Here is a 26,612-nt window from a genome sequence, read left to right as displayed (position 1 = left end):
TACTTTCCCCAAGCAGTGAGGCTGATCAACACCTCCACCCACTAACTCACACCTCGACAACTCCCACCCCACCACCTCCCCCCACGACCACTACTTTATCATTTCCTGAGAATTACCCGATGTACAGACATTCCTGTGCCTAGTGTCACTTTGTGGACATACAATCTATCAAACTATCTTGGTATTTATATTTAATGGGTGTTTTATTATTGTGTTCTTTTATGCTGCATCGGACTCCGAGTAACAAGAATTCCGTTTTCCGGTAAATTGGAAATGATACCACAGTCAGTACCGCCCCGGGCCCGCACCCGCGCGCTCTGCGTGCTGATGCAATCACGTAAGAACTGCGAAGGCAGCGCAAGGTGAGTGAGGTGCGGGTGCGAGCAGCGCGGGTTCGTGGGTGTACCCGCGGGCAGGAGGGAGGCTGGCCCGGGGAGGGAATTCGTCCTGGCCCCGGGGAGCGGGCGGGAAGCAGGCTGGCCCGAGGGAGGGAATTCGCCCTGGCCCCGGTGACCGGGCGGGAGGGTGGCTGGCCCGAGGGAGGGAATTCGCCCTGGCCCCGGGGAGCGGGCGGGAAGCAGGCTGGCCCGAGGGAGGGAATTCGCCCTGGCCCCGGTGAGGGAATCCACTCTGGACCTGGGGAGAGGGCAGGTGTCCGCGCTGCAGCTGGGGAGAGGGGTGGACAGATGGGACCTGCAAGGGAGGCAGGTGCTTGTACAAACCAAGGCGGGCGGGAGTGCAGCAGGCCCTGGGCGGGTTGGCACGGGTTACACCCCGAGAGGTAGAGAGCAAGCTGGCCGCGCTGCAACCGGATGGGGAGGGCGGAAATAGAGAACGTGCTTGGAAGTGCTTCTTGGGTCTGATATTGGCGTTCATGTTTACGGTTGTGATTGCGTTTCATACATAAATGCCGCAGCTCAGAGGAGGCAAACAGGTTAGCATAAACTTTACATAATTTACACACATGTCAAACATTGACACTAGTGTAAGATTTTGAGACAAAGAAAATATAATCCAAAATAGTGTTAAGATTTCCTTCCTCGGTGCACCCCGTGATCTGCTTTATTTCACTGAAGATCAGCGAGCTCCTAGCTGGAAATCTGGAATAAAAACACGGTAATTTATCGGTTGGCATCCGCTGAGAGGAATAGGAAATTTTTCAGATCTAAATGCTGTAAACACTGGGTGGGAGGAGCAGAACTGATTGAAGATCTGTCAGAGTTGAGAGGAATTTTTAGATCGCAGAGACGATGGAGATGAAGAGAATATCTGATCGGGTAAGGTTTGTTGGTTACTTTGGAAATGGTTTGTCTGGTTGATAGGTTTTTGAATACTCAGAGAGGGAAAACCAGGACATAGCACGTGCAAGCTATGAAGTACAAGTAAAAGTAAAAGTTCATGAAAGCAAAAATGGGTTTGTTGGAAATTCCCAGTGAATCCGTTTTTGTGGAGACAGGAAACACGGAGGAAGTATTGCAGTAAGATAAGTTTATGGAGGAACTGGCCAGTTCTGGTACAGGCATAGAAAGCAAGTTGTCTGAATTTATCAAATGCATTACATTACGGCCAATGCTGCACAGATGAACCAATGTACTTGAAGGAGCAATTGACCAACAAACATCTGTCATATCGAATGAAGGAGATGACACTGTAATTTAGCCAGAGAGGATTGTAAGCAGGGGTGCCTTTCATCCAGCTGAAAATAGCATGGGAGCCCCCACACAGTCTGACTAAACCTCTTTGTTTTGTGTCAACACTTACTTTCCAGGTGTAGACCTACAAAAAAGTGAAATTGAGAGCAGGACAGAGCCAATTTAGCCACCTTGCCTTAGAGCCAGAGAAGCGGGGATAAAGCACCGTTGAGAGCTATAGTGTGAATTCCTGGCAGTGCTGGTCAAAGCCCAGTTTATTGTCATACATGCAAGTGTATGCATGCACGTGGGAAGTGAAAAGCTTACTTGCAGCAGCATCACAGGCACATAGGATTAGATGCACTACATTGACAAAAATCACACCACCAATTTGACAAACCTACACAAGAAAGAATGGAATTCAGCAGGAAGGAATGCAGCTGAATTCCTCCTGAGGTGTTTATGTCACTGCAAAAACAGGCTTTGTTCACTCTCACTTCTCTTAAGAGGAGACATGAGAGTGGGCAATCCTTGCCTTTGCAATGACAGTATTTTGGGATTGGTTTACTATTGTCACATGTACCGAGATACAGTGAAAAACCTCTTTATTGTCGCCAAACAATTGATACTAGAGTGTACAATCATCACAGCAATATTTGATTCTGCGCTTCGTGCTCCCTGGATTACAAATCGATAGTAAATATTAAAAATTTAAATCATAAATCATAAATAGAAAAGGGAAAGTAAGGTAGTGCAAAAAAAAAACTGAGAGGCAGGTCCGGATATTTGGAGGGTACGGCCCAGATCCGGGTCAGGAGCCGTTCAGCAGTCTTATCACAGTTGGAAAGAAGCTATTCCCAAATCTGGCCGTACGAGTCTTCAAGCTCCTGAGCCTTCTCCCAGAGGGAAGGGGGACAAAAAGTGTGTTTTGTAGGTTGTTCCTACAGATCAGATCATTACACAGTGTATTGAGGTTGTACAAGGTAAGACAATAACAGAGTGCAGTAAAATAATCAGTGCTCTGCCCACCACAACAAGAAGCTGCAGAGAAATTGTGTACCCAACTCAGAATATCACAGAAACCGGCTTCCTCTCCACTGCCTCTGTCTACACTTCTTGCTGCCTTAGTAAAGCAGCCAACATAATCAAAGACCCCGCCCGCTCTGGACTCTCCACTCACATCGGGCAGGAGATTAAAAAAAAGTCTGAAAGCATGTGTTAGGGTATATTCTGAAGATATAGAATATGGCATATATTAACTTCATATGAAACCAGTCTTCAGAATTGAACGTAGATTGTAGATTGAATTTAAAATGCAGCTCAGAACAATGGGTTTCCTGGAGCTGCAGATTGGGGTTAATTGCAAACCAACAAATACCCCATTGACCTGAGATGGGGCCTTTCATTGATTTTATTATAGTTCTTGAATTTACTGAGTAGTAGTAGATAGGTGTCGATCCCAGGGGATCAGGGGTTTGCGCCTCTGGTGGACTGTGTCCTCTCCAGGGCATAAGCCTGGGTAGGAAGGTTTGAAGAACCGGCTGTTGTCCATGCAGCAGGTTCCCCCTCTCCATGTCGCTGATGTAGTTCAAGGGGAGGGCAAGCACTGATACAGCTTGGCACCAGTGCCATCACAGAGGGTGCCAGAGTGAAGTTGTAAGCAACATCAAACTGCCTCGGGGACCCCAGCTCCAGATTTCTTCTTTGGGGTTTACACCAGAAACCTTTCCCATGGGTGGGTATGGCTGCAAGGCAGCAGAGGTTTAAAATCAGAGTTTTCCTTCCAGGCAGGCTGACGAGCCCCACCTGCCTGAAAATTTAAAAAAAATTACCGTATATGCCAGTGAGAAAATGAATCTCAGGGTTGTATGAGGTGACATAATATGTAGTTTGATAATAAATTTTGTTTGAACTTTGAAACTGAGATTGTGAGTACTTGTAAAAGATTTCAATGGTTGATGTTTGGATCGCCTGGTCAACCATGCAAAGGTATTAGCCCCCTCACTCACATCCAACTGATTAACTGGTCACAGAGATCATTGCAAACCCTTCTTGCTGTGTTCACTATTCAGCCCCCCTCCCCCACCAATTAGCCTGGCTCTGCTCGCCACCCATGCTTGCACTTGAAGAGAAGAAAATTGAAGGGTGGGGAGAGATCAATTTGCCCTTTGACCCTGCCGACTCTCACCAGTAAAACAGAGCTGCTCACAGCTCCGGTGATGTGGGTTCAACACATAGACACACAGACAGACAGACAGACACACACACACACACACACACACACACACACACACACACACACACACACACACACACAAACACACACACAGACAGACACACACACACAGACACACACACACAGACAGACACACACACACACAGACAGACACACACAGACAGACACACACACACACACACAGACACGCCAAAGATGTGTGTGTGTTGGCAGGTTAATTGACTGCTGTAAATGGTTGGTGAGTGGTAGAATCTTGTGGGTGGCGAAGTGGGGGGAGCAGTCAATGTGACTGTGAGAAAAGTAAAATAGGATTGGTGTACATGAGTGGATCATGGTCAGTATAGTCTCAGAAGGCCGAGGGGCCACTTACATAATGTATGTCTTTACAGCTCAGATTAATATCTTGCACCATGGACAGAGAGTGTTACTTTTAGTAGTATTAGCCTTGAATGTACAAACCTGTTTCCAATAACTTTTCTATGGTGTCCCGCACAGGGGAATGCGAGTCTTCAGGCAGGCTGTGAGCAGCCTGATGCTAGCCCTCACAAACAGCCCCTGCAAAGCAACCATCTTTGTAAGTCCATGTTCTTGTTCCTTACGTGCTGTGTTGAATTCAAGAAGCAGTAGCTAATGACGTCTCTGATCTCGAGAGGAGCAGGCAGCCTGCCTGACAGAATGATGGAAGGAAGAATCAGAGAAGGTGCTTATACTAGTGCAGGAGACCTGGTAGAGGTTCACAGTGTTAAGGGAGGCACAGATAGGGTGATCAGTCAGAAACATTTTCCCAGGGTAAAAATGTCAAATATGAGAGGATATTCATTTTTTTTATGCCACGGACCCCCACGATGAACCGAGGTATCCGTGGCCCCCTGTTTGGGAACCCCTGACTTAAGGTGAGGGAGAAAAAGTTAAAAGATGTATGGGGCTAGTTATTCTTATATAGAAAGTTATGGGGGCCAGGGATGGTAGTGTAAGCAGAGATGATAGTGTCATTTAAGGGGCTTTTACACACTTGAGTTTGCAGGGAATGGAGGAATAGGCCACATCCAGAACCCGCAGGCCTGCTGCTTGTATGTTAGTTGTGGGCAGAGAAGATTTGGTTTAATTTGACGTCATGTTCAGCACAGGCACTGTGGCCTGTCCCATGAGATCGATGCAAGGCGTTGACCAGTGAGGAACTTTGGAGCAGATGATCAATGCAGAGTGATTGAAGTGAGACAGAGGAAGGAGGTGAATAGTACAGATGTTTTAACTGGAAGCTGAATAAACTTGTGGGTGAGATGACTCGGATAGATTGGGGCTCGATGAACTGGAGTAAAGGGAGTCTTATTGGAGTTAGAGTGCCAGCATTGACCAACTCAGCTGAATGATCTCACTCTGTAAGATTTGCATTTTTCTACTTTGTGAGCCTTTAACCTTATTGTTCCAGTTGCTAAGCTCTAGTGTGTATTCATTCCACTAGCTCTTCCTACCACCTTGTTGGTATGTCATTCATCCCCGTTCTCTGTCTGCTTAGATAGAGTGGTCGCATTAGCTCAGGTGCCTGAGACTTTTTCCCAGTACTGTAGTGATTTTATGTATTGCAAAAAAAAACAATTTTCATGAGATATGGTGAGTGATGATGCATCTGATTCTGATATGGGTCTCTATTGTGGACTGAGAGTGGGAAGGGAGCAGGGAGAGGGGAATCGTGGCTGGGAAAAGGGGAATGGAGAGGGGCAGAAAGCACCAGAGAGACATTCTGTAAATGATCAATAAACCAATTGTTTGCAATCAAATGACCTTGCCTACTGTGTCAGGACTGGGCAAGTCTGTCCCTGTGCCACCTCCTCCCCCCCACCCACTTCTGGCACTCCTTCTCTGCCAACAGTTCCATACCTACCCCCTGGTGCTCCACCCTCACCATTCCTAACAGACTTTGCAAACTCGCTCTGTTTTGACGGTTATGTTAGTGGGCATGTCAGAGATAATAAACTGGAAAAAAATGAGTGGGGAATAGGGATTACCCCAAGAATCTGTATCGAGTTGATGGGCCAGACAGCCTGGTACCAAGTGGCAAGGGAATACGAGATATTGTCCCTGAATCTCCTGGTACTTTCTGCCTGTCTCTCGCAGAGATGAATATGCGCCCAACAGGGGTGAGCTTGGAATCGAGGTTGGGTGAATACGTTTCAAAGACCTTTTACCGTGTTATTGAAGAGAGCCAGGTAGTTTACAGGAGGGAGTTTGATCGGGAGAGGCTGCTGTTGCAAAGGAATACAGTAGAAACAGAGCCTTGTAATTATACATATCCTTTTGTGATCACAGTGTTATGCAAGGTGCTTTGTAATCTATAAAGTACCTTTGAAGTGCAGCCAATTTGCGCTCATGGTTCTACAAGTGCAATAAAATAATGATCCAACGGGTTTAGGATTTCGGTGATAGACTGGTAGATTTTGTGGATAATTGGATATAATTTATATTAATACCCTAATGCGCTTTAAATTGACTTTTATTTGGATGTCACATAGTATTAAACGAAATACTGTGCAACCAGGTACATTTAAATGGCGCACTGAAAGCGGGGTTCCAATGAGTGGAAATAGACCTGTAATTGCAGGTTTTAATGATCTAGTGTTCCACTCTCTTCAGCGACAGAGCATTGCAGAGTACACCCATCTGTCCACCATCCCTCACCTCATCTAGTTCCACCTGTCACCTACCAGGCCTGCATCTTGCTCCTCTCTCTCACCTCCTGGCTATCTCCTCTCTGCACCCTCAGTCCTGGTCTGGTGGGATGTGGAACATCGACAGTTTTTTGCTTCCGCAGATGCTGATTGATCTATAGTGCTCTTGTGTTTCTTGCTCCAGGTTCCAGTGCCTCCTTCCTCTGTGTCTCCGGTGTGAAACAGTCCACAGGAATAGCTTGTAAATCCCTGTAACCAGCCTCTCTCACAGGTTTACTCGTGAAAATCGTCTGCTGGCTCTCCTCAAACACTAAATCTCTTCTTTATTCACAGGCTCTGCTTTTCACATTGTTGATGTTTTCTGGCCTGAGAAGTGTGGGATTAAGACTGTTTTCCATGGAAGCGGCTTCCTATGTATCCGGCACACACTCTGCTGCCTTTGTAACCTGCCCCAATTTGGAGGTGGCCAAGAGCATCGCCAGGTGACTCAGGAGCTCTTTCCCTGTGTGTTTTGTTTGTTGGGTGTGAGTGGATGAGGCAGTACCACATCATTGCCTCCAACACACTGGATCCAGTTCATTAGGGAAGGAGGCTCTCTGACCGCCCATGCTAATACCAGCTCTTTCATCGAGCTAACCCAATAATCCCATTTCCCCAGGACCCTACAGATCTTTTTCCCCCTTCAAAGATGAATTGCTTTCCCTCTTGAGAGTTAAAGTTAAGATTAACAGATGAATGTGCAAAAAATTATATTTTCCCATTTGCTAATTAGTGTAACTGTTTGTCACTGAACCTCCTTCCTGTAGAATTAGTAGTACCTTTTTTTAAGGCTTGTAGACCGCGACCCTGAGTCTGCAATCCACTGGGGAAGTCGAAGCCTGATATCTGTGAATCCGCGAGTATACAGACAGCGTATCTTGTGGTTCGTGGACTCTGAATGTGCGTGGGTGGTGTGTGTGTGTTTGTAGGCAAGGTCAGGGCTAATTTGCTGCTGTTGTTTTGTTACTTGTGTTGTGTTTTGTCATGTTCTGACGATCTTTGTGGGTTTGCTGTGTTGACTACAGAATGTGTGTTGACATTTGCAGGTTGCTCCCTAGCACACTACTAGGTTGTGTTCGTTGTCAGTGCAACCAACACATTTTACTGTGTGTTTCAATGTAAATGTGAAAAATAAATGGATATTAATCTGAAGAGGTATCCTCATTGCTGATTATTAATCTGTCCTAATCTTCCCTGCTCAAAGGAAAGCAATCCCACTCTCTCCATTGTCTCCCCAGTTCCTCACATTGTACCTTGGGGTTTAGCTAACTGTTGAAGTTCCAACTTTGTTCGTTATTGAAAATACCAGATAAACATACCTAATTTTAGTGGCATCTTTGTTTTGGATTCAAATTATTCTCAGTAGAAGGTCTACCACAGAAATTATACCAAGTCTGCAGGAGTAGTTGGTGATACGTTTATAAAGCCTTAAAACAAGACCCCTATCTACTTATTTAAATTGGTGTAAAAAACCCCACATCATCAGTGTACAGCTATTTTAAAAGTACTGCACACTTAAGTACCCTGCCACACCTTCACAAGTTCCAGAGACACAAGAGGCTCTGCAGATGCCAGAAATCTTAAGAAATAAACACACACGATGCTGGACGAACTTAGCAGCTCAGGTGGCGTTGGTGGAGGGGAAGAAACTGTCGACGTTTTGGGCTGAGACTTTTCCTGAAACATCGACTGTTCATTTCCCTCTGTTGATGCTGCCTGACCGCGCTGAGTTCCACTAGCATTGTGTGTGTGTGTTTCTATTGTTTCAGCAGTTCTCATGTCTGTGTGGAGTTTGCACGTTCTCACTGTGACCGAGTGGGTTTCCCCTGAGTGCTCTGGTTTTCTTCCACACGCCAGCTTTGTGCAGGACAGCAGAGTAATTGGCTGCTCTAAATTGCCCCTGGGGTGTTGCAGGGGTGTGAGTTAATGGAAATGTGGGGAGGAAACAATAGGATTATTGTAAGTGGGTGGTTGATGGTTGGCACAGACTGTGGCATCGAAAAGCCAATCTTTATGACTAGATTCACCTTAGATCTGCAAGGATTGTTCCAGATCTTTTCAATCAGGGAAGCAGCTTTAAGAACCTGAAGTCGCAGGTTTTCTGTGTTTTCTCACCCAGTCAGTGTTCTGGGAAATCTTGGCCCACCACCCTCATCCATCATTCTTTTCTCAGTGTGACCACACACACTGTAACAGTGTTACCTTTACGTAACCTAGGCATTTTATGACATATCATTGACACCCATTCATAGAATCACAGAATAGTACAACACAGAAATGGGCCCTTTGGCCCACCCTGTCTCTGCTAACCATTTAGGCTGATCCTGCTTTATTCTTCTACATTCCCATCAAATTCTCTCACTTGCCCATTCAATGGACGCAATTTATAGGGGGCAGATATCCTTCTGGTCAGATGTAATGGAAGCTTACTCAGTAATAGAGGGAGAGATACAGGTCTTATTTACTGCATCCGGTGCTGCTGGTGCAACCTACTCTGCATCGATGAGCCCAATGTGGATTGGGGTCTCACTTTGTCTGCACCTTCTCTCCCCGTCCACCTTAGCAGACCAGATCACTGGTTGCCACCCACCTCAACTCTGCTTCACATTCCCATTCAGATATGTCCATACATGGCCTCCTCTACTGCCATGATGAGTCCAAACTCAGGTTGGAGGAGCAACACCTCATATACCGTCTAGGTAGTCTCCAGCCCCTTGGTATGAACATAGAATTCTCCAACTTCCGATAGTTCCCTCCCCCTCCCTTCCCCTATCCCTATGTCACTCTGCCCCCCTCCCCCAGCTGCCTTTCACCTCCCTCATGGTCCCGCCTCCTTCTACTACCCATTGTGCTTTCCCCTATTCCTTCTTCACCTTTCCTGCCTATCACCTCCCTGCTTCCCCTCCTCCACCCCTCGACCTTTCCCCTTACTGGTTTTTCACCTGGCACCTACCAGCCTTCTCCTTCCCACCCTCCCCCCACCTTCTTTATAGGGCCCCTGCCCCCTCCCTCTTCAGTCCTGACGAAGGATCTCAGTCCGAAACATTGACTGTTCGTTTCCACGGATGCTGCCCGACCTGCTGAGTTCCTCCAGCGTGTTGTGCATGTTGCTTTGACCCCAGCATCTGCAGAGTATTTTGTGTTTACAGATCTCCTGCTGGCCAGCCATTTTCCCATTCCCATTCCCACATTGACATATCTGTCTGTGGTCACCTCGACTGCCAAGTTGAGGCTAAACACAGATTTAGAGCAGCAACACTTCTACTTAGTAGTGTACAGCCTGACGATGTCAACATCGATTTTTCTACCTTCCAATAACCAATCCCTTCTGTTAACTCCTATTTTTTTCCTTATCCTTTGGGCCCATTACCCCTTTCCTTTTCCATCACCTGTTAATCACTTACACCTTCCCCCCTTTTATTGCCCATTTCCTTTCCTTTATTCCATGGTCATCTGTCGTTTCCTATCATATTCCATCTTCTTCAGTTCTGCTTCTTCCACATCACCACCCCCCCCCATTTACCTACTTTCCCCCACTTACCCCTACCCAACCCTTTTAATTTGGCTTCTGCTCTCTTTCCTGTCCTGATGAAGGGTCTTGGCCCGTTTCCTATCATAGATGCTACCTGGCCTGCTGAGTTGCTCCATCAATTTGAGTGGGTGGTTCACTTGTTCTTGAATATGCTACTTTCCTGAACAAGTGCACATCAGGAACTGTTGTTTCAATCACAGATAGCCTGTCAAGTATAGCAGCTAGGCCCCAAGTCAAATTGAGCTTCAGGCAAGTGAAATGAATAGCCCCTCCATTGTGATGTGTGTTTGACATTGAGTTTCCTGCTGTGTTTAAACCCTCCAGAGGTGCTGTTCAGAAGAAGCTGGCTGCCTGTGTGAACATTGTGCCACAGATAACATCCGTGTACGTGAGTCTTTGCACTGAATATGCTAACAGATTTCATAGGCCATCATCTTAAGTCATACAGCACAGGTGTATTATCAGATATATGACGTAAAATTTCTAGCTTTGTGGCAGCAGTACAGAGCAGAGATAATAAATTACAAAATAAATAAAATTAGTGCAAAGAAAAAAAAAAGAGGTAATGCTCATGGGTTCATGAACCAATCTAAATCTAATGACAGAGGGGAAGAAACTTTTCCTAAATCATTGAGTGTGGGTATCAGGCTCCTGTACCTCCTGCTTGACAGTAGAAACGATAAGAGGGCATGAGCTGAATGACCAGGGTCCTCAGTGATGGATTAGCAGATGTCTGCTTAATGCCTCTTCCACCCAGCGGGTCCATGCCGATGAAGAGCTAGCCCCCCCTGCGCTTGGCCCATATCCTTCTCAACCTTTTCTTCTTGCAAACAGATCTGTGTATAGTTAAACTGATAGAAAGGCAGATAGATATATACTATGATAGACAGATATATAGGTAAAGAGGCAGGTAGATAGATAGTTGGTTTTTTCATCAATTTCTTTGGACTTACCTGATAAATTTTTTTTTGAATGCAACTAAAGGAGTTTTTGTGACTGTAACCCCTTCACACAGAGGGTGGTGTGTACTTGGAATGAGCTGTCTGAAGTCGTGCTTGATGCAGGCGCATTACAGCATTTAAAAGCCATCTAGATAAGCACGTGGATAGGAGAGGTTTGGAGGACTATGGGCCAAATGCATGGGCAATACAAGCAGCGTGGATGAGTCGGGTTCAAAGGCTTATTTCCCGACAGTATGACTTATTGATCCGAAAGAAGAAAAATGTTGAGTGAATCGGATATCAAAGTATTAGTTTAGAGATAATTTTTTGATCACAGCTCCAGGAGCTCCTGTGGAATTTCGAGTTACTATTGTGGGATAGTTCCACTGTAGGTAGGTATTACTAGCAAGGCCAGTTTGTTGCTTATCCCTAATTGTTTAACGAGCTCACTGATTAAACTGTTGCAGGGTATGTGGGCTCCAAACACTGACGAATGGGTGACCTATAGGGTGGTATAATATTCAGAGGCAAGTTCTTACAGTCCTTGTCTGTCTGGGTGGTGAGTTTAGCAGTTTTATCTCGCAAGCAGGTAGATATGGTCTCCGTAGAATGCCTCTCCTGAAAGGTGCGAGGTGCGATCTCTGCAGTGACCCGTGTATTCTTTAGTGTGGGTTCCTCAAGGGTCACTGCTAACCTGAAAGGCTTCATGGGTTGGTTCCCTTAAGTAGTTGAGAGGAACTGGATGTTTCGATGGACTCAAGGACAATACAAACACATGATCTGGTCCTCAGTTTCAGAATGATGTACGATGGTATACATGTAGATGTATTGTGTAAATTTCCTTGTTTTTACCCTGTAGATACGAATGGAAAGGAAACATTGAAGAGGACAGTGAAGTTTTACTTGTGAGTTTTCAGATGACAGCATTCAATGTATTTCTTTTTATGTTTGTATTTACGTACACTGTCTGGAGTAAACCATCCTCAGCTGGATCTGGGCAAAGGTGAAGGGGAAATGAAGAGTTAGTTGTAAGGGAGACTTTGAAGGATGGAATACAATGATGAGATCTGGTGGAATACTATGGGATAGGTGAGCGGTCTTATTGCATTAGATGGTACGACCCTCAGGTTCCCAAACTGGGGTTCACGGACCCCTCAGTTAGTTGTAGGGGTCCATGGCATAAAAAAAGGTTGGGAATCCCTGCTCTAACAGATCACACAGTTGTCACCCACAGGAGAGAAGGGTTCCTGATGTCATCATGTACAATTGAGATTCCATCGGCAGTGCAAGCCACACAGAAATATGATTACTTTGCTGCGTACAGGCATTTCCCGAAGCCACATGTGCATTTTTAGATATTGTGGGAATAATAGGTGGAAAATCAGGAAAGGAATTTGACCTGGATCATCAAAACCTGTGCAACTCAGGGCTGCTGCTTTGTGTATCATGCGGCAGTCTGAGCTACTGGAAGGGAGAATAGGAAAAGCTGGGTGTATGGGACTGGAATGGATCAGAGTGGAGTTTGGAAATGTCGGGGAGGGCTCAACAGTGAGTTGGATGGACAGAGGTTAATTAGCAAACAGATTAACAGTGTGGGCATTAACTGACACAGGACCAAGCCAGCAGGCTTTTTATTATTGCCGGTGGTTGTACTCCCACCCTGTCCCTTTCTCTGCTTACCAGGCAACTTCACCAAGTGTCTCAGCAATTTCATAGTTCTGATTTAATTTGCAGTCCTGTCTGTCTCTGTTCTCAGGAGTAGAAGAGAGTGAAGATGGAGGTTTCCCCTCTCAGTGGCAGAGGTTGAAGGGACACCTGACACATGTTTATAAAGTTATTGAAGGATAGAATTATGGGATAGATAGAATAGTCAGCTGGTATACGACTGGAGGATCTCAGCAGGTCAGGCTGCATCTGTGTTCCGACTCAAGTCCCAATGAAGGGTTTTGGCATGAAACACTGACTAATCTATTCCGCTGCATAGATGCTGCCTGACCTGCTGAGTTCTCCAGCATTTTGTGTGTATTACGCTGGATTTAGCTTGTATCTATTTATCTAGCAGGGTAGAAATGTCTAATACCAGAGGGCATGCATTTGAAATGCGAGTGGTTTTCAGAGGAGATGAGCAGGGCAAGTTTTTACACAGCGAGTGCTGAGTCCCCGGAGTGCACTGCCTGCGATCGTGGTAGATGTAAATGAGGTAGAAGTTATTTAAGAGGCTCTGATTGTGCTGAAAATGAATATTGTGAAGGCAGATGGATAAGTTTAGTGAAGCATTTAATTGGTTCAGCGCAACTTTGTGGGCCGAAGGGCTGGATCCTGTGCTGTACTTTGCTACATTACTTATATATCTGCCTTTTGCCTCTCCCCGTTATCACTTGCCTTACTTACCAAATTCCAGCACTTTGACTGCTTATCAAATTCTTCTCCCATCTGGCTCCATCCACTTTTCAACTCCCTCAACTTTTCACATCCTGGTAGCCCTTTTAATCCTGCTCTTCTCCCTCCAGCAGCCTTCTTCAGCCTTCACTGTCCCATTGTCCCATCTCCCCATCTCACTCCATATGCTTCTATATATTTTCTCTGCCTCCATTTACCATCCAGCTATTGCCATCCACCTCTCCTCTCCCACCTGGCTTGATCTGCCTATCGAGACGCAGGAGATTCTGCAGATGCTGGAAATCTTAAGCAACACACGCAAAATGCTGGATGAATTTCAGCAGGTGGGGGATAAGCAGTTGATATTTGGGGCGTGGGAACGGAAAGGGGACAAAACCCAGAATACCAGGTTTGGGAAGGGGAGGAGAACAAGCTGGCAGGTGATGTGAAACCAGGTGAGGGGGAAGTTGGGTGGATGGGGGAAGAGGGAATGATGTGAGAAGCTGGGAGTGATAGTTGAAGGGAAAAGATCTGAAGAAGAAGGAATCTAGTAGGAGAGGACAGTGGAACAAAAAATTAAGGGAAGTAGGGGGGTAAGGAGATCCATCATCTTTCAACCCTCTTGGTTCACCAATCTATCTCCCATAGGGCCTGCCTCACCACTCCCTCTCTCTCTATTCTGGCCATCTTCCCTCTCTGCGCTCAGTCCTGATACTGGATTTGAACCTGAAACTTCAGCAATTCCATAAGATATAGGAGCAGAATTAGACATCTGGCCCATAGAGTCTGTTCCACTATTCGATCACAGCTGATTTACTTTCTGTCGTAAACCCATTTTCCTGCCTTTTCCCCATAACCTTTGATGCAACGACCTTAAATTATCATCAACGAAGGTTATTCAAGGAGCTATTTGCTTGAAGAGATGGAAAACAGACTAAATATATGGGTGGATGACCAAATACAATGAAACAAGTCCCTAATTCAGCTGATAATAATGGAAAAGGCGAGAAGCATATTCAATCACATCCACAGCCAGCAGAGGTTGGTTTGATAGATTTAAACAGCGCAGTAACCTCTGTAGCATTTGTATCTGTGGTGAAGTGGCTAGTGCAGACAGCAAGGCAACCCAGGTTTTTCCTGCAACACTGAAGGCCATAATCGACAAGGACGATTAATTATTCTTCGAGTTTGCCTTCAATGTGGATGAAATAGGCCTATTTTGGAAAAGAATTCCTTCCTGTACCTTCATCTCCCGAGAAGGGAAACATGCATGGTGGGTTCAAGGCTGCAAAGGACCAGTTAACTCTCTTGCTAGGAGGTAGTGTTAAAGGTGACTTTAAGTTAAAGCCCATGATTCTGTATCACTCTGAAACACCATGAGCAATGAAAGACATTTTAAAGCCAAGTCTACCAGTGATTTGTAAATCAAACACGAAAGCCTGTGTGATGATTGGTTTGTTTCACATTCCTGTCCAGCAGTGAAGTGGTATTGTGAGGATCATGACCTTGAACAAAAAGCATTGTTGGTGCTTGATAATGCCCCAGTCCACCCTGAGAATCTTGACATGCTTCAGACCTGTGTTCCTGTAGAAGTGGTTTAACCTTCCACCCAACACCATTTCATTACTCCAACCACTGGATCAAGGAGTAATATCGGATTTTAAAGCCTACTACCTTTGTTGCATATTCAAGCAACTTGCAGAGGAAACAAAAGGTCAAGACGACCGATCAGGTGATTTTGGAAAAACTACAATGACATGAAAGCCCTAGACAATATCGGAGGAGCCTGGGATGAAGTAACTCAAACTGCATGAAAGGAGTGTTGAGGAAGTTATGGCCAGAAGCATGCAACAACATCCTAGGAGTTCAGGAAGAACCAGTCATCCAAAACATGGTTGAACTGGCCATTGAGGTGGGATTAGGGGATGTTAATGATGGTGATGTTGAAGGGTTACTGCATTTTCATGGAGAGAGCCTTAGTAACGAAGAGCTTTGAGAATTGACAGAGAAATGCATCCTCTGTGTGAATCTGAGGACACGGATGGAGAAGGTTAAACACCAGCAAGAAACCCTCACCACTGCCATTACAATTATCACACAAATCATAGACCAGTTCATTGATAGTGACCCTGACTGGGAGTGAAGCAATAAGGCAAAGAGAGGTGTTCTCAACATGATCTCTTGCTACCAAGAACTGCTTCATGAGAGGAAACTTAAAAGGCAGTTAAATCTCGATGTCTACTTGAAGAAGAAGCCAAAGTTAGAGGAGAACCCACAGCCTAGTCCCTCCTCTTGAGATGTAACTACCACCTGGTTCCCTCCACTGCTGCTGCGATGTGTTGCTGCTCCACTGATGCATAGATTGGGCCTATTTACGTATTTGTTCATCCATGAATTACTGTGTATATGTAAAGTAATACATCATATATCTCAGGTTTGATCTATTTTTATCAGGCACACATCCATTTGTGTATTATTATAATGACCCTTCATAGCGCTGATTTACGTAGCGCTCCACCTCTGAGGAACGGATCCCCAGCATTAAGTGTGGTCCGAGTGTATTATTTTGTACAATATTTAAAACTGTGATTGAAAGGTATTGTTAAATAAACAACATCCAATATTCTGGAACGTAAGAGATTCTGCAGGTGCTGGAAATCCAGAGCAACACACACATACAAAATGCTGGAGGAGCTCAGCAGGTCAGGCAGCATCTATGGAAATGAATAAACAGTTGGCGTTTTGGGCTGAGACCCTTCATCAGGACTTGTCAGGAAGGGGGAAGATGTCAGAAGAAGGTGTGCGGGGAGAGGAGGCAGGACAAACTAGAAGGTGATAGGTGAAGCCGGATAGGTGGGGGACGGTGTGGAGAAGTAAGAAATTTGAAGCTGATAGGTGGAAAAGTTAAAGGGCTGGAGAAGAAAGAATCTGACAGGAGAGTAGTGTGGACCATGGGAGGAACTGAAGGAGCAGGCAAACCAACAGGAGGTGATAGGCAGGGGAATAGAAGAGGTAAGAGGCCAGAATGGTGAATAGAAGTAGAGAGAAGGAGGAGGGGGAAAATTACCTGAAGCTGGAGACATTGACGTTCATTCCATCAGATTGGAAGCTACCTGGACAGAAGATGAGCAGTTGTTCCTCCACCCTGAGAGTGGCCTCATTCTGGCAGAAAGAAAGGCCATGGATTGATGTGTCAGAACGGGATTAAAATGCTTGGCCACTGGGAAATCCAGTGTTTTGCAGAGGGAGTGGTGGTGCTCGACAAAGCGGGTCTCCCTGTCTATGACAGGTGTCATCAATGGTAGAGAAGGCCACATTGGGAGCACAAGATGCAGTAGACAACCCCAACAGATTCGTAGGTGAAGTGTTGCCTCAACCAGAAGGGCTGTTTAGGGCCTTGAATGGAGGTGGGGGAGGAGGTGAATGGGCAGGTGCAGCACTTCTGATGCTTTCAGGAATGTGCCGTGAGGGACGAATGGACAAGGGAATCATGGGAATCCTATTTTGTCCTCCTCCTCCCCCAACTACTTATTCCGGCATCTTCCTCTTTCCTTTCCAGACCTGATGAAGAGTCTTGGCCCAAAATGTCATCTGTTTATTCATCTACATGCTGCTTGACCTGCTAAGTTCCTCTAGCTTTTTTTTGTGTGTGGATCCAATACTCTGGAAAATATGCTAATCGAGCAGCACCAAATGACTCGTATCCCAAATTATCTGAGGCCATGCATGGGAGTTTGAAATTTGGTGAGATGCAGATGCCAGTAAAACTCCAATAATCTGCCATTCAATGTTTTGGAAATCCTGTTTCCATCCTCCCCATGCACCAGGTCCCCAGTCCACTCACTCTCTTCCCACATCCCTCAGCCATAGTTCACACAATCCTTTCCCTCTCACCTCGGGCCCAGTTCCTATTCTCTTTCCACTCACCAGAGCCCCAGTCCCCACTCTCGCTTCCCACTTAACTCAGCCACAGTTCACACAATCCCTTCCCATTCATCAGGGCCACAGTTCCCAAATTCCTTCAGCAGTCAGCAGAGACCCAGATCCCACACTCCCTTCCCACTCACCAGTGACCCATTTCACACAATCCCTTCCCATTCATTAGGGTCCCAGTTTCCACACTCCCTCGCCACTCACCAGAGACCCAGTTCCCATACTCCTTTCCCACTCACCAGAGCCCCAGTGCCTAACAGATATAAAAGAAAAAGAATTAAAGGAGCGTTGAGATATTAATAAGTATACCATCTAATTGTCCGGACTAAATATGCTAACTTGGTACTACCAAAGTCTTGAGAGTGCCTGATTTTTGGAATTCAACTGCAGTGGCTGTATTACTAGGAGACCTTTCCACCTTGTTCTCAGCTTACCTTGCCCAGTTAAACAGGGAGGTGGGCCTGTGAGCAATATCTATTAAAATTTCCAGTATGGAACTTGAACCTGTGGCTTTCTGACTTGGCACCTCAGATCTGTCAAATCTGCTCCTTAAGTAGACTCTTTTCTAAATAAGTTGTTTGTTGCATCAGTCGTCTCTCCCTGCTTGCACTTCATTGCTTAACGCGAATTCAGCAAAACTCTGAATGTCATTTGGTAACGTGTGCGTGTATTTCTTCAGCATAACTAGCTCTTTTGTTTCTTGTCTTTTTAAACAGATGATTAAAACACGAACCGCCAAAGTCAGTGATTTGGCAGCATATGTACGGTGAGTGAAGAAGCATTTCAGATTCCTTTGCAGGGAATGGAGGGAGGTGTGTGTGTGTCCGTACTTGGCAAAGTGAAGTCTATTGTCATAATTACAAGTAATGAGGGGGATCTCATTGAATATTGAAAGACCTAGACAAAATTGATGTGGAGAGACTGTGTCCTGTAGTGGGGGAGTCTCGGACCAGAGGGCACAGTGTCAGAATGCAAGGACGTCCCTTAAGAACAGAGATGAGGAAGCATTTCTTCAGCCAGAAGATGGTGAATCTGTGGAATTCATTGCCACAGACAGATGTGAAGGCCAAGTCATTGGGTATATGTAAACTGGAGGCTGATAGGTTCATGATTAGTAAGGGTGTGGAACGTTACGGGATGAAGGCAGGTGACAGAGATAATAAATCCGCTCTGCTGAAGTGGCAGAGCAGATGAAATGATTTAATTCTGCTCTTATGTCTTATGGCCTTACAGATACAGTGAAAAACTTAGTTGCAGCAGCATCACAGGCACACAGCATCATATCAGCAGCATTCACAAGAAAAACATAAATGTAAATTATACACAATTTTTACAGGAAAGAACATTATTTGAACAAAATAAGACGTCCATGTTAGATCAAAGTGGTCATAGTTTGCAATGACAATGATGATTCTCTCCTTTGTTTCCATCCTGTTAGGTCAGTTCATCCGTATGACGTGGCAGAGGTTATCAGCTTGCCAATCGACCAGGGAAACCCACCTTATATGAAGTGGCTTGGCGAGGTGGTCCCGGAATAGCTTCCCCAATGGGAGAAGATTGTCGGCCAAGCAAAGCACCATTGCTAACGCCCACGCTCTGCAGGGGACAGTCTCCTCCTCACTTTCCCCAAAGGCTGCATTATAATTCTTCCTTTTTCAGAAAGATTCGTGCTTCAAGTTGTTTTTTTCAGCGTGCAAAGCTGCAATTATGTCCTTGGCCATGAAGGAACACCTGTCTTCTAATCATTGTTGAATTTTCAGCTGCTGAGTTGCAGACAGTGAGGTGTTTAGAGCTTGACGGTGATTGAGCAGCATTACACCTCTGCCTAAATGGTGATGCTCCCTTGTTATTGAGCACAAGAGCCTCACTAACACACCCTTCTGTTCTGTAGTTGTCTGCTGATTTCTGATTAAAAATGTATGTTGTTATATCCCTTATGTAGTCTCAGTTTGTTTGCCCTATCTCTTGCAAAGTTGGTCTGTATCTTCAGCAAGTGACATGCTGATAATCCAGCAGGGTTCACCTTCTGGTCCGGAGTATAAAACTGGAAGTCCAGGACACGGGTGAGAAGTCCAGAGTCCAGACTGCTTGTCTATTTCCTGCTCCCTTTTGAACTTTCCAGCTGCACTGGAAAATTTATTATCCCATTGTGCAATGTAAATACAATGAAATAATAGTATGTCTGGTTATTACTTTATTGTCACCAAACAATTGGTACTAGAGCGTACAATCATCACAGTGATATTTGATTCTGCGCTTTGCGCTCCCTGGATTACAAATCAATAGTAAATATTAAAAATTTAAATTATAAATCATAAATTGAAAAGGGAAAGTAAGGTAGTGCAAAAAAAAAACTGAGAGGCAAGACTGGATATTTGGAGGGTACGGCCCAGATCTGGGTCAGCAGTAACATCTAATAGTGTGGAGAATCGGAGTCCTAAGGGTGCTGAATTACTGGGGTTCTACTGTATGTCAGGTGGCCAGTTCAGCAGCTGCTTTTGGGGCAGTATTTAATAGGAATTTTTCTGCCATCCTCAGTATTAATTTACTTATGTTAGCTCCATTCCCAATCCTTTTTCTCGTCTCCAGTTATGCCCAGGTTCCAGACCTCATCTGGCACCATTTCCCACCTCTCAGAAAATGAAGGGTTTCTACCTGAAGCGGTGACTGGCCATTTCCCTCTTCAGATAGTGCCTGAAATGCTGAGTTTCTCCAGCAACTTGTTTGCTAATCCCATTGGCCCTCTCATTTCCCTAAATTGCTGCATGTTATTCTTTCATATGCACATTAGCTCCCATTTGAACTTTTGGTCTTAGTTACTGTAAACAAGGATAATTTACAGTATACACAATTTAGCATCTAGGAGGAAACTGGAGTGCTCAGGGGGAACGCGTGGCCACAGGGGGAACAGAAGGTCATGAGCGAGCCCAGGTTGCTGGAGCTTTGACCTCTGCTGATGAGCAAAGGGAACAGATTACAAAGCACAAGGGGCAGCTGCTCCCTCCTACAAACCAAGACGGTGGAACGGGAGATGGATCTTTCAACATAAATGAGTAGGATTTATTTGTTTATTTTTACTTAGGGATAGCTTTAGACACAACCGGCAATCCAGGTCTGAACTTGTTCTGAAATTGTTATTCTACTTAAAGCAAAATCTACTTAGTCTGTAGATCAGTTATAAATCTGTAGTGAAAAGTGATTAAGTTTGTATTTAACAGGTACTCTATTATTTGTATGGGGTAGTCATAAATGTGGCTCCTTAAGGTTATAGCCCGGGTGGGGTGGAAAAGATCCCACTAATTAAATGCTCCCAATGGTGTGTCTCAAATACTCTCTGACAACCAAGTCCTGCTCCTGGTCTCCATGTGTGGCTAAACTACTAAACCAGCGGAACTGTTTCTACTGGTAGGAGAAAGAGCAGAGGCGGGTTACTGACGCCTTAAAACCACTTGCTTTGGGCAGATGGGGCTCGTCAACTGTGGTTGTCAGCTCATTTGGGTAAAGGAAAACTGACCTCAAACCTGCACTGCCTTGCATCTACACCCACTCAGGACTATAGGAGTAAATCCTGAGGAAAGATCTGGAGTTGGAGTCTGTAACGCAGTCCTACGTTGAATTCAATGCTACTGGCAACTTCTGTGATACCACTCATTTGGATTCATCAGTTGCGAGGAGAGGGGGAACCTGCTAGATGGTCAACAGCGTGCACTCCATGTTGTAGGGTCCTGGCTTGTATATCAGCTGGGGCGTAGCGTCCATGATCAACCCTGACAAAATGAGGGCTTCAGGTCATAAATGTGGAAGCACAGAACCGCAGCCCGTAGTGTTGGTACGTCACACATTCAGAGACTTGGGTTTGGTCCTGACCTCTGGTGTGTGTGTGGAATCTGCACGTTTTTCCTGCAACTGTGGCTTGCTCCAGTTTCCTGGCACAAGCTAATGGACAGAATTAAAAGAAACTCCAGTATGTAAATTACTTGAAGGTATGGACAGCTTTATGGATTGAACTCTGCAGTTTCTTGTGCTCATGGGCAGACCAGTTGCCATACTGAGCTGTGATTTATCTGGATGGGATGCTTGCTGTGGTGCATCGATAAAAGTTGGTAAGGGTTGACGCGGACATGCCAGATTTGTGATTCACACACTCAGCAACAGGTAGGCCAAATGAGGTGAGATGGAATGCAATATACCGGAGCTATAGTTTCAATAATCTCAAATCAACTGAAAGTCAAAAACAACTTTTCTCATTTGTATAATTGATCACCAATCACTTTACAATATTACAGGTATTACTTGCCAATAGAATTTACACATTAAAGGCAATGATACTTCAGGACTGGCAAAGTAGCCAGCTGATAGAAAATGTTATCCTAGAATCCTTTGTTTGCATCCTTATCTTGTCTCACTATGTCAAATAGTTCCAGACCTCCGCTATACTAAAGGAAGGCCTGCTCTTCCTTACCCTGGTGGATTACACAGAATCTGGACATTATCTTAACCCTTATCTTGTCACAAGTTCCACAATGTCCTTCCACCTTCTGCATTGTGTCTCTGTACATTCCCAATGAAAGTACAGGATGTTCTAAATGCCATCTCAAATGCTGCTGATTTTTAAGTGGTCAAGAAGCAAGCATTCCCATTCCAAAATGACCTTACACAATGACATTAGATTTATTCCTCCACCTACATAATCGAGCTCAGAATAATGCATTTGTTTGGTAATTATATAGGTATCTGTATGTTGGGGGCTACTTATTAGCTCCAACAGTGTAATTAGGATCTTCAATTTGGTTTGGGAGGATTTTATGAAAATCCATGGTGGTATCCCTCATTGAGGTGTAAGATGTGTGTAGCAAGGTGGGCCGAGTAGACCATGAGCTTTATGTGTTGATCTTCACTTTTTCTTCCTCAGCTACTGAAATTCTAAACCTAATCAGAGAGGAAATTAATTCAAAAATTTACACTCATCTCCCTTGTAGCAAGATGACTTTACAGGAAAAAAATGAAGATCTTCTAATCACATACAACTTCAAGAGAGGAGGACAAGATGGGGTGGGGAGGGGGGAGAAGATGGCGGCGCGACTCAGTGCGTGTGGCCGATCTGAATGATATCGATATGTGTAACTAGGGGAGCCATGCACAATCCGGATTTGATGGAGACAGCCGGGTGAAGCGCAGAGGAACATCTGGAGTAACTTGTGAAATGCCTGCTTCGCTGCTGTTGCTACTGTGCAACCAAGAATCTTCAGAGACGAAGGCCCCAAATCTTCGGCTTTGCGTATCGCCTGTTGCCGGGGCCGGGGTCAAAGCGCTCGGCAGAGATGGTGCTTGGTGTTGGGAGGTGGTTGGAGGCTCAAAGTATTTTGGACGGACTCGGAGTCGGACTGTGGTCGGATGCTTCCGGGATGCTGCACCGGCAAGTTGGCGGCGCTGGAGGTTCACCGTCTGCGTGAGATGGTGGGACTTTCGAGAGACTTTGAGACTTTTACTATGCCATGGTCTGTTCTTATCAAATTACGGTATTGCTTTGTACTGTTGTAACTATATGTTATAATTATGTGATTTTAGTTAGTTTTTAAGTTGGGTTGTCATGTGTTTTCGTGATATCATTCTGGAAAAACATTTTATCATTTCTTAATGCATGCATTACTAAATGACAATAAAACGGGACTGCATATCCTCCTAATCATAATAATAAAAATCCAATTGCTGCAACTGTTGTGAGGCTTATTTGTGGTCTGTGGTAGGGAAATATTGTCAAGGACTTCAGCTACTTCTGGCCAACTTTTTAGAGGAGTTACATTCTGAATGGCAGTGAGGATGCTCTCCATCTTTAGGTATGACGGACATTAGGGTGGCACGGTAATGTCGGTGTTAGCATTAATGCCTTACAGAGCCAGTGATTGGAAGATCAGGGTACAGTTCCCATCACTGTAAGGAGTTCCTACATTCTCTGTGTGACCACGTGGGTTTCCTCTGGGTGCTTTGGTTTCCATCCTCATGGTTAAAGTTAATAAGTTGGGGGCATGCCATATTGGCAGCTGCAGCACGGCAGCACTTGCAGGCTGCCCCAAGCACATCCTCGGTCTTGGACTGTGTTGGTCATTGATGCAAAAGTGTAATGTTTTGATGTACATATGACAAATAAAGCTAATAATTAATCCTAACTAAATGCCCACAAGAGGAATGCAGGGGGCAGTATCAACCACTCTTTCTTGGCTTTTTAAACTCCACCAAAATCCTTTTACTCTGTTGATAAAGAAAGATGGTGATGCTGCATCAGAAGTGACTGCCTACAGAAACTAGTAACCACTTATGACCCTAATGAAGGGTCTTGGCCCGAAAAGTCAACTGTTTACTCCTCTGCATGACTTGCTGAGATCTTCCAGAATGATATGTGTTGCTCTCCATTTCATCTTCCTTGAGGCACAGAATAAGATATAGGAGCAGAATTAGGCCATTAGCCCATCGAGTCTGCTCTGCCATTTCGTCATGGCTGATCCATTTTCCCTGTCAGCCCCAATCTCCTGCCTTCTCCCCGTGACCCTTCAAGCCCTGACCAATCAAAACTCTATCAACCTCTGCCTTAAATATACCTAATGACTTGGCCTCCACAGTAGCAAAGAATTTCCCAGATTCACCATTCTGGCTAAAGAAATCCCTCCTCATCTTCATTCTCAAAGGATGGCCCTCTATTCCGAGGCTGTGTCCTTTGGTCTTAGACTTCCCCCACCATGGGGAACATCCTCTGCACTCTATCGAAGCCTTTCAAATTCAATAGGTTTCAGGGAGGTCACAGCATTCTTTTGAATTCCAGTGAGGAGAGGGCAAAAGCCATCAATGCTCCTCATAAGACAAGCCTTCTAATCCTGGAATCATTTTTGTGAACTCCTTTGAACCCTCTCCAATGTTAGCACATCCTTTTTAGATAAGGGGCCCAAAACTGTGCACAATGCTCCAAGTGAGGCCTCACGAGTGCTTTATACAGCCTCAACATTACATCCTTGCTTTTATATTCTAGCCTAAGCAAAACATCCACAAATCTATGTGATCACGACACATTCCCATCAATCTTTCTTTGCACTAATTCTGAAACAAGCAAAACAACAAGTTTGCTGTAGGCATGAAGGGGGCTGGAGAAAACAAAGCGACTATGGTGATTGACTGGGGAGTGGGTGGTGGGGGGGGGGAGTGGGAAAGAGACCAAAATAGATCAAATGACTTAAATGATGGTGTGCAAATAGAGCAGGTGTCCCTGCAGAGACCAGTGAAGCTTCCCTCACAGTGGGGTTCAGTTTTATTGCAGGTAAGCCTTGATGTGCCTCTTGTGCCATTTCTTGTCCCTGCAAGCAATGTTTTGAAAGCTGTGATGGGATGAAGAGTTAATTCAGCATGAGGTATTTCTTTAGAACCTAGAATATAGAACAGAATCAGAATCAGAATCAGGTTTATTATCACCGGCATGTGACATGAAATTTGTTAATTTAGCAGCAGCAGTTCAATGCAATACATAATCCAGCAGAGAAAAATAATAATAATAAATAAACAAGTAAATCAATTACATAGACTGAATAGATTAAAAAATGTGCAAAAACTGAAATACTATATATTTTTTTAAAAAGTGAGGTACAGGAACAGGCCCTTTGGCACACAATGTTGTGCTAAACAATTATATTAGTAATCAAATAGCCAATTAAACTAATTTCTCTCTACACAATATCCATATCCTTCCATTTTCCTCATGTTCATGTGCCTATCCAAATGTTTCTTAAACGTTCTTAATGTGTCTGCCTTGATCACCAGTCCAGGCACCCACAACTCTGTAAAAACCTTGCCTTTCACATCTCTTGAAATTACCTCCTCACACCATAAATGTATGTCCTCCGGTATTAGACATTTCAACCCTGGGAGAAAAGCTATTATGCCTCTCATAATCTTATAAACCTCTATCAGATCTCCCCTCAGCCTCCAGCACTCCAGAAAAAACAACCCAAGTTTGTCCAACTTCTCATTAGTGCACATGTCCTCTAATCCAGGCAACTTCTTGGTAAACCTCTTCTGCACTCTCTCTAAAGCCTTGACATCCTTCCTATAGTGGGGCAAACAGATATGTATCCAATACACCAGATGCTGCCTAACTAGAGTTTTGTAAAGCAGTAATATACACATAACTTCCTGTCTTTCAGACTCAGTGCCTCAACTAATGAGGCAAGCATCCCCTGACTTCTCAAATGATGTGTGGGATCTTTCAACTGACATTGTTTAATGTCATTTCCTGTACACAAGTGTAAGGGATAACAAAATATTTGTTACTCCAGATCTGATGCAGAATAAAAAAACATAAAAGATAAAGAATACAATAATATAAATACGTACTATAGCTTATACACATAGATTGATTGAATGTCCATTGAGCGATGCTAGGTTCTACATAAGGTGTCAAATGGAAAATAATAAAGTAGTGGTGGAGGTATCAATCAGTCTTACTGCTTGGGGAAAGTAACTGTTTTTGAGTTTGGTGAACCTAGCATGGTAGCTATGTAGCCTCCTCCCTGATGGAAGTGGGGTAAACAGTGCATGAACAGAAACTGCAGGATTTTTCATGATGGTGTGTAGGCTGCTGCCAGTGATGTGTTGGGCAGTTTTGACTACCCTTCCTGTCCACTACACTGCAGTTTTTGTATCAAACAGTGATGCACATTTTTAGGATGCTCTCTACTGTGCATCTGTGGAATGACGTAAGTATGGAAGTGCAAAGTTCAGCTCTCTTCAGACTCCTCAGAAAGTAGAGACATTGGTGAGCTTTCTGGACAGTGTAGGATGTGTTCTGGGACCATGAGAGGTTATGTGTGATGTGCACTCCCAGGAATTTGAAACTACTTGCAGTTTGCACTGCTGTGGTTCCTTTTTAACCATCCCATCAACTTGAGTAGCCACTTTCAGGGAGCTCTGAACTTGGACCACAAGATCCCCCTGCTTATCAACACTGTTAAGGCTCTTTTATTGTCTCTTTACATTTAGCCGACCAAGGTGCAACACTTCACATTTGGCTGGTTTAACTCCATTTGCCATTTCTCTGCTAAATCTACAAATCATCCTGTTATATTCTTTGCAGTCTTCTACGCTTTCCATAACAGCACCAATCTTCATATCATCTGCAAATTTACTAACCCACCCATCCACATTTCATCCAGATAATTTATATACATCACAAACAGAAGAGGTCCCAGTACAGATCCCTGTGGAACACTACTA

The 26,612-nt window shown here is 44.7% G+C and overlaps 1 protein-coding gene across 4 annotated transcripts; it reads left to right on the top strand.

The window, feature by feature from the left end:
- The first annotated feature begins 258 nt into the window (after positions 1–258).
- Positions 259–19,285, top strand: LOC134346694 (protein CutA homolog). Of its 4 annotated transcripts, none has more exons than XM_063048221.1 (7): positions 259–362; positions 4,363–4,441; positions 6,867–7,015; positions 10,429–10,488; positions 11,905–11,950; positions 18,074–18,123; positions 18,796–19,285. In XM_063048221.1, the coding sequence occupies exons 1-7, from the start codon at positions 274–276 to the stop codon at positions 18,893–18,895; spliced, it is 573 nt and encodes a 190-aa protein (XP_062904291.1). In that variant the 5' UTR covers positions 259–273; the 3' UTR covers positions 18,896–19,285. The 4 variants fall into 4 exon arrangements, with proteins under 4 accessions (XP_062904291.1, XP_062904294.1, XP_062904292.1 ...); XM_063048224.1 differs by having other exon boundaries at positions 357–371; XM_063048222.1 differs by lacking the exon at positions 259–362 and adding an exon at positions 384–392.
- Positions 19,286–26,612: the final 7,327 nt, after the last annotated feature.

This window comes from Mobula hypostoma, chromosome 5 (assembly GCF_963921235.1).
Source record: "Mobula hypostoma chromosome 5, sMobHyp1.1, whole genome shotgun sequence".
In the NCBI taxonomy this organism is placed as follows: Eukaryota; Metazoa; Chordata; class Chondrichthyes; order Myliobatiformes; family Myliobatidae; genus Mobula; species Mobula hypostoma.
Note: the sequence above shows the minus strand (reverse complement) of the source record. Positions and strands in the feature narration are given on the sequence as shown.

What these genes read in the sequence shown, in the direction of transcription:
- LOC134346694 (XM_063048221.1), top strand. Translation starts at nt 274, where the DNA reads ATGATACCACAGTCAGTACCGCCCCGGGCCCGCACCCGCGCGCTCTGC. An exon ending in AACTGCGAAGGCAGCGCAAG is followed by an intron (nt 363 to 4,362) that starts GTGAGTGAGGTG and finishes TGTCCCGCACAG; the next exon opens with GGGAATGCGAGTCTTCAGGC. An exon ending in GATTTGGCAGCATATGTACG is followed by an intron (nt 18,124 to 18,795) that starts GTGAGTGAAGAA and finishes CCATCCTGTTAG; the next exon opens with GTCAGTTCATCCGTATGACG.